The 15,368-nt window shown below is 44.1% G+C and overlaps 1 protein-coding gene across 1 annotated transcript in view; it reads left to right on the forward strand.

Annotated features, from left to right (window-relative positions):
- HAO1 (hydroxyacid oxidase 1) overlaps window positions 1–15,368 on the forward strand; it is a 59,736-nt gene that overhangs the window by 3,166 nt on the left and 41,202 nt on the right. Inside the window, exon 2 of the mRNA XM_081097985.1 lies at window positions 6,970–7,121. Coding sequence (XP_080954111.1) covers window positions 6,970–7,121 — 152 coding nt within the window. The remainder of the gene's footprint in view (window positions 1–6,969; window positions 7,122–15,368) is intronic.

Below are 15,368 nucleotides of genomic sequence, written 5' to 3' on the forward strand. Positions count from 1 at the left end.
TTGCTTTTTGCTCTTGCATGATGAAAAGCAGCTAATTGTCTCTTGTTTTTGAGGATTCACGTGGCAAGAGATTTCATATCCCAACTCTATTTTCTCCCCCTCCCCTCCTTCTTCCTCCCCGCTCCCTTTTACTCCCCCCCTCTACCCCAAAGCTGTGGTTCTTTTATCCAGATAAGTGTTGACAAGCACATGCACACACACACACACATACACACACACCATGCACCAATTGCAGGAGGTTCAGGAACTTCAGAAACTATTTAAAAGAATGAATGGTAAACAATAAGATTATAAAAATTGTGATAATTTGAAAATTCATGCACTGGAAGGGGGGGTCCCTCAGCCCAGCCTGCCCCCTCACAGCCCTCAGGGTGGGAGGCGACCTGGCGATCGAGGGAAGGTGACGCCCCATCACACCTCTGTTGCTGCCACTGCCAGCAGTGCAAACCTCAGCCAGCCCTGGTTACCTGAGCCTCAGACAGCCCTGGGCAGCTAGACCGCTGCCATCCAAGGCTTGCCTGTGCTTCGGGCTGACCCTGGGTGGCTGGGCAGCCAACATCTGAGGCTTTCCTGCACCTCGGGTTGGCCCTGGGCGGCTGGGGCCTGAGAGGACTGGGGGACTCCAGAGGCAGGCATGCAGAGCAGCTGGGCCACCTGGGGGCGGGCCCAGCCTTGCCACATGCCTGCTGCCCTGGCGGGGTTAAGGGGACTGGATGCCGCCACCTTGTGGCTGTGGGCGCTGCCATCTTTGAGGGTGGGGCAGTCAATTAGCATATTCTTTCCTTATTGTCTGTGGGCGCCACTATCTTTGCAATGGCATGAGGGTCAATTAGCATATTCCCTCTTTATTAGATAGGACTAGAGGCCCCTCAATATATACTAGAGGGACCCCTGAGGGGGGTTGCTCAGCCTGGCCTGCATCCTCTCGTAGTCCAGGAGCCCTCAGGAGATGTCTGACTGCCGGCTTAAGCCATCAGTCAGACATCCTTAGTGCTGCCATGAAGGCAGGAGAGGCTTCTGCCATCATCGCTGTGCTCGAAGCCGTGAGCCTGGCTTCTGGCTGAGCAGTGCTCCTGCGTTGAGTGTCTGCCCTCTGGTGGCCAGTGCACATCATAGCAACTGGTCATTCTGCCATTCAGTCAATGTGCATATTAGCCTTTTATTATTATTATATAGGATGTCCCTATTTCCCCCCTTTTGCCCCCTCTACCCAGCTCTTGCTCCCCACTTCTCTCTGGCCATCACCATACTGTTGTCTGTGTCCATGGGTTGTGCATATATTTTCTTTGGCTAATCCCTTCTTTAAATTCACTTCTTTAAATTTTTATTTTCAGATAAGTGCTTATAACTGCGCTATTATATATTTTCTATTATATCATTTAGAATTAAGATATTTTTTAATTGAACCCTTGTAAATTTTAGCACAATTTAATAAATTATGCTAGAAGCAATTAGGAGATTTTTCAGTAATGCATACACATTTCAATTAATATTTTATTAATTTTTAATTTTTTAATATTTTAATTTGAAATAATCTCATACATGTAAAAAAACTATAAAATACTACAGCATATTATATGTACCCTTCACCCAATTTCTTAGGTGTTAATAATTTAAACATAACCATTATACAACTAACAAAATTTGAAATATATTTTTCTTATAATCTCTTTAATGTTACTTAATCCATTTACTTTGTTTTGGTTAATCTTTACTCAAGGATATTTTTCCATTGAATTTTAGAGAGAGTGAAGGGAAAGGGAGAGACACATTGATTGGTTGCCTCCTGCACATACTCTGATAGGGACTGGGGATCAAGCCAGCAACTGAGGTACATGCCCTTGACTAGAATTGAACCTGGTACCCTTCAGTCCATGGGATAATGCTCTATCCACTGAGCAAAACAGGCTGCAGCTTAATTCATTTACTTTTAATCTATATGTGTCTTTATATTTAAAGTGGGTTTTGTTTTTGATTCACCCTCATAATCTGTCTTTTAATTGGTACATTTATGCCACTGACTTTCAGAGTGCTTACTGATAGAGTTACTACCATATCAGGTGGCTTCTGGGGCATCTGGGGCGGGTGTGCCTTGCTGCCCTGGGACCTGCCAATTGGGTCCCGGGTGGCTGGCCTGCCCTGGATGGCAGTGCGCTGGCTGTTCACGCTGTCCTGCCCTGCCTGCAGTATGCAAATTAGCCACCATCTTTGTTGGCAGTTAATTTGAATATTGTGCTGATTAACCAATGGGAGGCATAATGAAGCTATGGTCAATTACCATGTTTGTCTATTATTAGATAGGACTAGAGGCCCGCTGCATGAAAATTCATGACTTGGGGGGTCCCTCAGCCTGGCCGGCGCCCTCTCGCAGTCCGGGACCCCTCGGGGGGTGTCCAACTGGCGTCTTAGGCCTGCTCCCCAAGGAGCAGACATCCCTCTGGCAGGCCAGGAGCCCACAGTCAGACATCCTTCTCCTGAGGAGGCAGGAGAGGCTCCTGCCACTGCTGCTGTGCTCACAGCGGTCAACCCAGCCTGTGGCTGAGCAGAGCTCCCCTGTGGGAGCACACTGACCACCATGGGGCAGCTCTTGCATTGAGCATCTGCCCCCTGATGGTCAGTGAGCATTATAGTGATCAGTCATTCCTGGTCATTCCACAGTTAGGGTCAATTTGCATATTAGGCTTTTACTGTATAGGATATTATGTTTTAAATGCTTAGAGTAGAAATTGGAATGCAATAGGATCATCTTACAGGATTTATAAAAGCTTAATTCACTCCATTCAGTTGGTGGGATTCAGTAACAGCACACAGCTGTCTTACTTCAATAGAGTCACCCCTTTGGGTTGTGTGTATGTCAGCTGATTTTTTGATAAATTTGAGGCCCTTGTTGGATGTGAAGTGTGGATGAAAAGCCCTGTTAAAGGATCCCTCACCTTTAGCTTTCTTTGTTTACTCAGGCATCTTTTTTTCATCCTTAATAAAAAAGGTTTATTATTCAGTTTGTTCAATTGTTTTGTCAATATTCATATCCTTTTTCCAAAGTGAAGGTCTCAGAAGAGCACAGTCCAAGGTTAAAGTCAACTCCTATTTTATGCAAGAGTTGGGGGTGGGGGTGGGGAATCACTTCAATAGGGGATGGGGGTTGGTGGATTGCAAAGTTACTGAAACTGACAAAGTTAATTGAAATTGCTCTTTGGGAAATATCAAAATGTGGAGGACTTCTTTGAGAGCATACGTTTTCCCACTCCATTGCCTTTTAATCTCATTTTGTCTAAGGTTTGCATTTGGTGCCTTGGTTGACAAGTCTCTCTAATGTCATCCTCAGAAAAGAAAAATAATGTGGAGGGAAGCGGGAACGCACAGTTATTAAAGTGCCTGCGCCACCATGTGGACAAGGGTAAAGCTGCCGCCTGAGATAGAATTGAACTTTGCCTTACAAGGGAGAATTGGACAGTTGAAAATGCCCCTCTGCCTATAGACAGGCAGACACACACACACACACCTGATGCCCCGTAGCTCTGTGTGTGCACTTCATAAAAGCTCCCATTGTTCCCTTAGCTCTAAGTAAATATTAATGCCTCCCAAGGCCTGCACTGCAGTGGCTGCTATTAAAATCCTTTTCTCCCCTTCTAATAATACACATAGAGATGATGGGTAATAAAAACTCTCTTCAAGGCTTCTGTCTCCCCCCACCCCTTCAAAACCGAGATCAAAGTATCGTGCTGAGAGGGTCAGTGGAGAAGAAAAGGCTTCCAGCAGCCGCGCATGTGGTTGTGACGGAAAATAACGATGTTCAAAGGGATTGCAGAGAAATCGCACAGTAAAACTTCTTTATTATGCTGTGCAGGGGCTGGATGTTTTTGCTTCACTAGGTGAGGGGGGGTTGGAGGGTTGGATTACAGACCGTTAGCTATTTTTCAAAGCAACATGAAGGCGGAATTTCTCCTTCCGCTATAGGAAGTAGGCTTCACTTAAGACCATGGAGGTTCGATTTATTTTGGTTACCCCATTACTAAATCACACTTCACTATATTGACTAAAAACCTTGATCTCCCTGGGAGCAGAAGTAGAGCTAGGTAATGAAAGGTAAGCGCTGGTAGGCATGGATGCCTGTGCATTCACACTATTGTCTTAGAGCTCATTAGTATAGGGCTGTGTTTTCTTCCTTTGAAATCAGTTACTAATGAGGAATAAAATAATCTTGAACAAATGCGAGATATAAATTTTGCCAAGAGGAAAGACAAGTACCTGCCTGTAAATTTCACTAGTGAAGTTTTGGCTCTTGGTTGTTAGTATTTTTATTGCAACACAAAACAATCACAGAAAAAGGCATTGAACATAATGTTCAGCAGTCAAAATTTCTTAAAGTCAAAAACTCCAGTCTCTGCCACATGACATTTTTGAAGAAACTCAATTTTAAACTGAAAAAAATTTTCCAATTTTTCCTCATCAGCATACTTCAATGGATACAGAATTCAGCTTAAAGATTTTGAAAAAAGCCTGGCTGGTGTGGCTCAGTAGCTGAGCCTTGACCTGTGAACCAGGAGGTCTTGGTTCAATTCCTGGTCAGGGCATGTGCCTGGGTTGCCAGCTTGATCCCCAGTAGGGGGTATGCAGGAGGAAGCCAATCAATGATTCTCTGTCATCATTGATGTTTCTATCTCTCTCTCCCTCTCCCTAGCTCTCTCTGATATCAATAAACACATATGTTTTTTAAAAAAAGATTTTGGAAAAACCTCCACACATTGTGTATGACAGAGTAGACACAGCACATCTTCTTAAACTATAATCTGACTTCCATGCCTTCATGTACCATCTTCAGATGACTTGGAGGAAGTGAAATGAAAGCTATGTTCACCCAAAAATTTAAGTGAATGTTCATTGTGACTTTATTTATAATTGCACCAAATTTGAAACATCCTAAATGTCTTTTATCAAGAGAATGGATAAACTGTGCAACCTTCTTACCACAGTATATTATTCACCAACCAAAAGGAACAATCTACTGATGCCTATAGCAACATGGCTGAATCTCAAATGCATTATGCTAAGTCACAGAAGCCAGGCTCACAGCCTACATGCTGTATGATTCTATTTATATACTACTAGAGGCCCGGTACACAAAAATTTGTGCACTCGGGGGGGGGGGGGGAGGGTGTCCCTCAGCCAAGCCTGTGCCCTCTCACAGTATGGGACACCTCGGGGGATGACCACCTGCTGGCTTAGGCCCGCTCCCTAGGGGATTGGGCATAAGCTGGCAGTCAGACATCCCTCTGGCAGCCCGGGAGCCCTCGGGGGATGTCCAGTTGCCAGTGGGGAGCAGGCCTAAGCTGCAGTCTGACATCCTTAGTGCTGCTGAGGAGGCAGGAGAGGCTCCTACCACCACCGCTGTACTGGCAGCTGTTAGCCTGGCTTGTGGCTGAGCACTGACCACCAGGGGGAAGCTCCTGCATTGAGCATCTGCCCCCTGGTGGTCAGTGTGTGTCATAGTGACCAGTCATTCTTAGTTGTTCTGCTGTTAGGGTCAATTTGCATATTACCCTTTTATTATATAGGATAGAGGCCTGGTGCATGGGTGGGGGCTGGCTGGTTTGCCCTGAAAGGTGTCCTGGATCAGGGTGGGGGTCCTGCTGGGGTGCCTGGCCAGCCTGGGTGAGGGGCTGAGGGCTGTTTTCAGACTAGCCACACCCCCTTCAGGGTGGGGGTCCCAGCTGGAGTGCCTGGCCAGCCTGGGTGAGGGGCTGAGGGCCATTTTCAGTCTGGCCACACCCCCTTCAGGGAGGCGGGGGTCCTGCTGGGGTGCCTGGCCAGCCTGGGTGTGGGGCTGATGGCTGTTTTCAGGCTATCCAAGCCCCCCACCGGGGACCCTTACCCCATGAGGGTGTGGCCATCCTGGGTGAGGGGCTGATGGCTGTTTGCAGGCCGGCGACGGCCCCCAGCCACCCAAGCTCCTAGTGGAGGCTGGCTGGAAGCAGGTATCTGGGATTTATTTATCTTCTATAATTGAAACTTTGTTGCCTTGAGTGGAGGCCACAGCCAGCCAGGACAGGCGGGAAGCTTGGCTTCCTCCATCGCTGGGGCAACCAAGCCTCCTACTTGCTCCAGCTCCGTGGCTGCTGGCTGCCATCTTGGTTGGGTTAATTTGCATATAGTCGCTCTGATCGGCTGGTGGGCATGGCTTGGGGCAAAGCAGAGGTACAGTCAATTTGCTTTTTCTCTTTTATTAGATTAGACTAGAAGCCCGTTGCACGAAGATTCGCACAATAGGTCTTCCTTCCCCTGGCTGCTGGCACTGGTTTTCCTCCAGCACTTAGGATCCAGGCCTTTGGTTCAGCCACAGTGGGGCTTGGCTTCTCCACTGCGGCCTCAGCAGAGAAGCCAAGCCTCTTCAGTCTTCAGTCTTCACTCTGGCCGGAGCCTTCAGTCTTCGCTCTGCGCCTGTGTATGCAAATTAACCGCCATCTTTGTTGGGTTAATTTGCATAGTCACTCTGATTGGCTGGTGGGCGTAGCAGAGTGACACCAATTTGCATGTTTCTCTTTTATTAGTGTAGATTATTGCAAAGTAAAACTATAAGGACAAAAAAAAGATTGGTGGTTGTTAAGGGATGGGTAAGGGGAGGATTTCGCTACAAAAGGAAATGGGGACATTTTTCAGAATGGTAAACTGTTGTAAATCTTAATTGTTTTTGCAGTTATATGACTATGCATTTGTCAAAGCTCACAAAACTTTACACTCAAATGGGCAAATTCTACTGTGTGTCAAATATACCTCACTGGGAACAATGGCTTGAGGTATTTGTTATTATTTTATTGCTAACTTTCCATCTTAATAGACATTTCAATTGTCCCTTTTCCTTTAGCTCTGTAATTTGCTTCAATAGAAGAGAATGTTCTTTTTAACTAACATGTAATGTCAAAGCTCTAGTTATGCTTTTGAAATTCTAAAACTTTTTTCTCTTAATTCTAGATGGAAGCTGTATCCACGGATGCTCCGGAATGTTGCTGAGATAGACCTGTCGACTTCTGTTTTAGGACAACGGGTCAGCATGCCAATATGTGTGGGGGCTACGGCCATGCAGTGCATGGCTCACGTGGATGGGGAGCTTGCAACTGTGCGAGGTAGGAACAAGGTCCCACTGAAGGGCCAGAAGAAGACTAACCTTTAGTGACTCTCGTCTCTGTATGCACCGGGCAAACACTTCCTTGAATACTTTTACAGTCACTAACATTGAGCTCATCCACTCTGCCATCAAATGCCTGACCTTGCACATCGTGCTCCTCTACTGGCTAACTGTATGACTCTGGGCAACATGCTCTTTGTGCTTTGGTTTTATCAGGTGTAACATGGGGATGAAAATAGTACCTGCCTCCCTGGGTTACACATGTAAAGTGATTAAAATGCCTGGCATAGGGTAGTGGCTCAATTTCTCTTAGTTACTAGTATTATGAGTATTAGTATCAACATACCAGAAAATGGAGGTCTGAGAAATCGACTCACCCTGGGTCATACAGTTAGGTAGTGGCAGAGATGAGATTCAACTTCCTGGCTACCTTTTTTTCAAAGCCCTTACTGCTTTTCCCAAACCCATGAGATTCTCACAATGAAAGAGCAAATGCAGTGACCTGATTGGTTGTTTTCTGCTATGATTTTGGACCATGGTTGTTTTTTTGTCAATGGGTTATATTCCCAATAGAGTATTTCCAACTGCCTTAGGAGGAGGGAGTAATGAGAGATTCAAGTATGATGTAAAGACATTTCTTATTAGGGCTAATTTATTAACTTCCCAGTTTTACAACAACTATGAACATTTGAGAAGGTATGCACAACGATTAATCTCCCCACATTGTGCTTCAGAAACTCATATAAAGTTGGTAATGAATTCTATCTGACTTTTTTTTTATGTTAAGCAGGGCAGGTAATTCAGGTCTGAAGAGTAGGAACAAAATGCTATTTTAAAGCATTTTAGTTCTAAGAATCAAAGTTCTTGTGGATTCATTTCCCTCCTTGGAATGTCTTCCACAGAATTCTGCCAGGGATATCAGCATGACACAGTGAGGTTGTACTGGACACACTTAGGTCTGAGCCTGGAGCTAGGATCACACGCAGATAAATGGCTTTGGGGCCCAGCCATTTGTCTATGGCAATTCTGAAATATGGGCAGGGAGAAGAAAAAAAGGGAGGTGGGTGGGAATGGTAAATATTAAGTGGATATCTGTCTATTTAAAGTTGGGATAGCAGAGGCCTTCCCAAGCATGCCATAGACACCAATCATTAAAATCAAAGCAAACAAAGCCACATAAAAAAACTCCCATGCTCTAAAATTTCTATAGAAATGAAAACAAATGGCAAACTTAAAAAAAGATATCTGACACTGCAAAGAGTTAATGTCCTTTCTGTGTAAAGGGCCCTTATATTTGAAAAAGTAAAATAATATCTAGCACAAAATAGGTGAAATGATATAAATAGAAAAAATAAATAGGAAATTCACAAACAGAGACATAAAAATGGCCAATAAACATGAAAATTTTTTAATTTCACAAATAAATAAATGTAAATTATAACCACCTATCTTATTTTCTGAATATCAAATTATTACTTTAAGATTATAATTTTTGATGAGATTAGAAGGAAAATATGCATTTTCAAATACTGTTGAAAAGAGGTTAAAGTGAAATCATCATTCTAGAAAATAATTTGGCACAGTATATCAGAATTTAAGAAATATAAATTATATGTGATGTTGTCAATTCTCTTCTAAGAATTCCAAGGAAATAGTAATGATTTTGAGGAAAGACATTTCTCCAAGGATGTTCATGCCCCTATTATTTTTAATAGGAGGAAATTTGGAGAAAAACACCCAAATGTCCCATAATTGGAAATAGGTTGCAAAAAAGAGGGTGCATTAAAAATAGGATAATTTTTTAAGTCATTTTATAGAGTGTAGTGGAATAAAAAATGTGACACTATAAGAAATTTTAAAATGCAGCTACAAACAATAGTAAGGGCCTAAAATACATTTATATTTAAAGACTAAGAAGGTTGACTACTCTTTACAAGAGTTTACCTATGGCTGATAAGATTACTCCTGACTTTATAGTCCTCTTAGTTTTGGTCTAAAAAAATTCCTTTGGATTATTTTGTAAGAGGGGAATGATAAAAATGAAAGGAAAATAGAGAAGGGAATCATGAAAAAAATAGAAAAGAAGCAAGAGAAGCAAAAGAAAGCAGTAAACAGAGCTCACTTCGTAAAACACCTAAGAGCCTGCAAGTTATTTATCTACTAGGGTCCCAGTGCATAAATATGTGCATCTTGAAAGGAACTGTGGGCTGTGAGGCTGCGGTGGGCACAGGGGCAGGTCTCAGCCCATCCTCTGCGCCCCCTCCTGGCCCCTCCCTCTGTGGCCCCTGGTCCCTTGTCTGCTGGCAGCCCCACTCTCACCACCGCTCCCATGAGCTGATAGAGCCAGCCCTGCTCACACACACTGATGGCACAGAGCAATTGGGGCTAGCACCGGCAGTGGTGTGAGCAACAGCCTCTAGCCCCGATCGCCCCTCAGGAGGAGGTGGAGGTGGAGAAGCCTAAGGAGCAATAGGGGCTGGCAGCTGCTGCTTGCACCTGCTGATGGCGCTGAGCGATCAAGGCCAGCGCCAGTCGCCTACAGCGGGTGTGAGTAGCGGCTCTGGTGCTGGTAGTGGGTGTGAGAGGGGCTGGCACCGGCAGTAGGTGTGAGCGCTGGGCAGGACTACAGTGCGCGGGAGCAAGAATTTTTAGTAACCTCCAGAGGCTTGCCCCGATGACAGCGACCAGTGCCCCGCCTTGGTCTGGCGCCCCCGCTCACCTGCTCCACCATCTCCCGATGGCTGACACCCGCCATGTTTCACACTTTGCTGCCTGCTGCTAACGCCTGCCATGTTCTGCATGTGCCCCTTGGTGGTCAGTGCACGCCATAGCGACCAGTTGTTCGGTTGTTCCGCCGTTTGGTCTATTTGCATATTAGAGTTTTACAGATGGGTTACTTTACTTGATACTTGACAGGGTCACTGTCCCCAAGGTGTGAGCGAACAGCTAGAGTCCCAGAGAAAGCAGGTTTTCATAGCTAGTCCATGATAAGACTTACCCTCCACCTCATTTCTGATGGGTTCAAGATTCGTGCTTCTTATTTTTGGTGGTGTGGAAAGAAAAATGAGAAAAAAGCCTACTTTGGAACTATAATTTGATAATGTAGGTAGGACTATTTTATCCAACACTATTTCCTCCTGGCACTAATCATGAGGCATTATTAAATATCTATTGTAGGATTCCTTTATATTTCTTTGTCAGACACCTATCAAGCAATGAGCACATTCCAGGCACTATTCTAAGTACAAGTATTAAAGCATCAAATCCTTGGAGCAGCCCAAAGTGGTAGTACTATTATTAAGCCCATTTTACACAGCAGATGAATTACTTGCCCAGGGTCACGCACAACTAATAAATGATAAAGATGGACTCAGACCCAGGCAGCTTGGTTCGAGTCTGGGCTCCTGACTACATGTGCTACCTTTAATTTCCAGAAAAAAACCCATAAAATGTCATGAGGGGAAGCCCACTTATTTGTCAATTATAGTCTCCTAAACTTTAAGTACATGCTAAGCATACCCCACACCCCTGCCTAGAGAGTGAGATACTTGATAGATATCAGGATAAGGTGGAGCAGGCAGAACAAAGGTGTGCTGACATGAGAACTCAGAATTGGCAATGAAGGTTACACACGGTGCCCTGGAGAATCTAAGACCCTGGATCAGGTTCTTGTCTGCGCAGTGATATCACGGTTTATCTTCCAGATTTGTAGTAGAGCCCTCCCTTGAGTATTTAAACATTTGCACAGTTTTCTTCTATATTCCAATTACCACCTATGGGTTGATGGTCTCTTTAATGTTTAGTTTAATCCTGGAAGCCAATAGAGATCAGCTCATAACAAAGAGTGTTCCTTGGTTGGTATGTTTGGGTTGTGGGATGGATAGGTGCCTTGGGAGGAAGGGATGTGCACCTGGAGCAGATGCCCTTGGTGCCTGGGATCTATTTCCTTTTAGTTACTGTTTGTATCAGAACCTGCAACATTTCGCCTGCCATTTTCTCTGGAAGCAAAATGAGAAATGTCAGCATGGGTGGGTGAGTGGGAGGGACTCCTCAGCGCATGATGCAGAGGAGTTACAGAAATACCCCATCTTTCTTTGATTAGAGCACCTGACACATTTTCTAATATTGTTGCCCAGGGCTCCCCTATGGAATTGAGCCCCAGTTGCCCTCAGAAGTTACCTGCTCACTAATATCCCATTCATTTACTATCTTCCGGTCCCTCTCTGTTTTCCTACTCCATCAACTCACTTGGGGTTATTCCCAGGAAAAAGACTCTGTGCTCACATATTTGTCTCATTGTTGGCTTCTGGAAGGATGCAAACCAAGACAGAGGCTAACTGGATATTATATATAGCCTCAAGCAAAGTTAAGTAAGAGTGTAAGAGCATGCATATTTGGTAGAAATTACTTTCTTTTCTCAAAACTCTGAAAATTGATTCAGCTGATATTTGATTTACTCAATTGTTTCAAAATATGGAAATCTTCTCGAGCAAGCCCGATCCTTGGGGAGAGTGTGGAACCTGTGGACGTTGTTTAGAGGACTTCTTTTTCCCCCGCCCTCTTAATGATCTGGCTCCAAATCAAGTTTTCCTGTTTCCAAGGCCTTGGCCCCTCTCTCTAGAAGAAGTTCGGGCCAAGTTCAAGGGGCATGGGCTAGTGAGCAACTCTCTCTGGAGAAAGGATCCCCTACAGCCTGATCATTAAGTGTAGGCAAGGTTCATTCAAATCCCCAGAAAATGGCCCGGCCTGAATAATTAAAATGGGCTTCCAGAAAGCTCTGGAAGTAGCCGTGGTACCACAGTCTCGTCTCCCCAGCTGGCTCTTCAGACTTCTTCACAGAGCCCTGCTTACGGGCTTTTGGCCGTTCTTCTCACCACTGTAGGGCCCTTGCCAGTAGAAGCTGGGCCTGAGAATAGAGCTCTACTCTATAGAGTGACCAATGAAGAAGCTACTCTTTTTGTCATTTTCAAAATGGCAACGACCATGTAAATTTCAGATAAACAACAAATCATTTACGACCGGGTGTCCTGTGTGTTTATTTGCTGTATCTGGCAGCCCTCCTTGAATATCAGTTCTTACCTTTGCAGCGGTTCTCACCCTGTGGGTCGCGACCCCTTTGGCGGTCGAATGACCCTTTCACAGGGGTCGCCTAAGACCATCCTGCATATCATATATTTACATTACGATTCATAACAGCAGCAACATTACAGTTATGAAGTAGCAACAAAAATAATTTTATGGTTGGGTCACAACGTGAGGAACTGTATTTAAAGGGCCAGAAGGTTGAGAACCACTGCTTTAGGGGTTCTTGTGAGGATTACATTAGATAAATGCTAGGGAAAGTTTCCCAAAAAGTGGTGCACTTTTTATTTGCCCCTCAGAGTCCAGAGTCTCCCAAAGCTTTCTCTTCCGCACACGAAAAACACTTTCAGAAAAGTACACTCCGTTGACACCTTTGTGGGAATGAAAGGAGCTCTTTTTACTTAGCTAAAGATATTTTTGTTTGTTAAGTTTTATGCAGGAACCTCAAAAAATGGCTTTAAGGGCCAACCCGATCATGTAAATATCCGAAGAGGGGCGAGGGTAAGAAAACAACAATGTAAGCTCCGGGGTGGAGACCAGCAAGCCTGAGACTGCAGGTTCTATCAGAAGCGGGCAGCCCTAGCCTGGTGCTAGCCAACTGTTGCCCCCAGGGAGTAAGGATGTGGAGTTACCAATCTTCAAAAATTTTAAGAGAAGCCTTGACTTTTATGTGCAATCTCCTGGTTTTTTTTTTTATGTTGGCAGATAAATCAAAACTCTCTAAAACACCGTTTGGGGCAACAATGTGTGGGCCAAAGCAAATACTTTTGTGGGCTATAACTGTCCCATGGGCTGCCCGGCTGGGACATCTGATTTATGTAGAAATTCACCGCTAACCAGTTTCACTTCTTGTGGCAGGTCCTTTTCACTCTCTAGGATTATGTTACCTCAGTGATAGAGTGAGCCGCTTAAGCAAGATCAGGGGTTCGCACATGGCGTCTGAAGGGGGCTGGGCTTGTACCCAAGGATCTCAGAGAAGCTAGGCCACTTAGGTTGCACGTTGCAGTTCAAAAGAACAGTGCTTTACAGAAGTTCTGCTGCTAAGACTAACACAAAGGAAAAAAAAACCTCCACAAAGAGAAAACTCAAAAACAAAATCAGAAAATTCCCAACAGTGGGTGATCTTTCTAATTTTTTTCCGTATGTAATAGTTTTGTGCTCATTTAAAATGTTATCAAATGCGAAAGGAGAGGCCATTCAAATGAGGGAACTGGCCCTCCTTACATTTCTGACGGCCCACCCCTGCCCTCTGCCTTCTATCTCCCATGCCAGCCCAGAGAGCACAGATCGTGGAGAGGGCGCTGTGTGCCTCTGGTTTTCAGTTCTCACAGCTGCATTGTTGGGCTAGAGGAGAGCAAGCGGATAGGCATTTATCTCTGGATCTTCCTGAAAACTCAGACAGGTGTTTAGTAAATGCTACGCACATTTTAAAAGCTGTACTTTAAAGGCTGTGGCCAAAGATGGTAGCAATGACTGTGTGCCAGGCAAGGTGAATTTATGAACTCGTCTCTCCCTGACCACCATCTGAAAATGTGTGAGCCCCAGACTTGCCAGGATGTTTCTCCAACAGTCTGTGGATGTGGAAACTGAGGCTTGCAAAGGTTCAATACTTTGCTCCAGCTTATTGATCACATAGGCAATGCTGTCGATAATATCCTGGTCAGTTACTGATATTTCCAAGTGTCGTTAACTGCAGCAAGAAGCTGAAGGCAAGCTCTCTGCCATAGTCTTGAAATATGAACGGCAAACATCCTGTTTTCATAGATTTATCCCTTTAGTTTTGAAAGCATGGAACAAGCCAAAGACTATGAAACTCATTAGAAAGTATGAACTTGTACAAAATTCAGAAACATAAAATAAAGGGCCTTGAACCTTAAACAAACAAAAATTTAAACTCTTAAGATAGAAGGAAAACAGCTGGGAAACCCTGAGAGGAGAGCAGTTGCCATGAATTGTGCTACGATTCAGAGATTTGCTGCAGTCGGTGACTTAGTCAGCATTTTTATAACTGACAATTGTTACATTTAGGCAGTCATAGAAAGGCTTCTACTCATCAAGGCACATTCACCTGAAACTTATAAGACTGGATTTTGATGTTTAAAGTTTTATCATTCATATAAACTTCAGGGATGATTATCAAATCATTTCTACAAATAATTAACATATTGAAGGAAATAGCAATAATAAACATAAATGCTAGTAGCCTAAAAAAGGGGTGGTCTCATTAGGTTACCTTTCCATCTTGCAAGATAAGCAGAGCATCTCTGATCTTCAAAGAGCCCATTAATAAAATGCTGACTAGTCACTGAGGCTTTTGGGACATTATCATGGAAATCTCTCTGCTTTTATGCGCAGTGGCTGCAATAAATTTCAGATCACCCTTTACATTAGCTCTTTTTGCTCCGTTTAAACATGGAAGTCACAAAGAGAAAAAAGGGGATTCAGCAGCCATGTATCCCTTGGCTTCTGACTTGTCATATGGACAGGTGCCACATGAGGGAGTGCTGGCACCTCAAATGGAGAACCATGCAGCCCCACCTAATGTGTTCCAGGAATGCTCAGCATATTAGCAAATTCTTATTAAACTGTCAAAAGAAGAAGAAGAAAAAAGATTTTAAAAGAAATGTCTGCCCCTGGATGCAATTAGAGGCTACCACACAGGATTTGATGGGCCATAAAACCATTAAATCGAAACACTTTCTTTTTGAGCCTAAAAGGCCAGAACATTCCAGAGTGAAGTTTTGGGACCAGCTATGACTTGACCACCTATTAAGGTGCAGGTGGAACAGATTGCAGAGGGACACAAAGAGCCATACAGATCCCAGCGAGCTGAATTAGGGTGTAGGTGAGAGCTTTCGCTGTTGAATTTTCTGGATTTTTCCGAGATTAAGTGATCAACCCTAACAGTGAGTGAAAGACCATTCAGCAAGAAAAATTGTCATTTCCTTTGCTCCAGACCCAAACGATGTATTTTTGAAAGCTTTATTGATTTATATATTTATGTGTTGTACTAGGTGACCGAGTAGATACACATTTCAGCATAACTACGAGGAAAATGTCCCCGTTATTCTCAATTTACCCAAATCCAGGAAAAGCACCAGATTGGCTTTAAAGGAAACTTTGACTCTTTCTGAAGCGAGTGTCATTTATGCACCAGAAGTTT

This window comes from Myotis nattereri (assembly GCF_964212035.1).
Source record: "Myotis nattereri genome assembly, chromosome: 8".
NCBI lineage: Eukaryota > Metazoa > Chordata > Mammalia > Chiroptera > Vespertilionidae > Myotis > Myotis nattereri.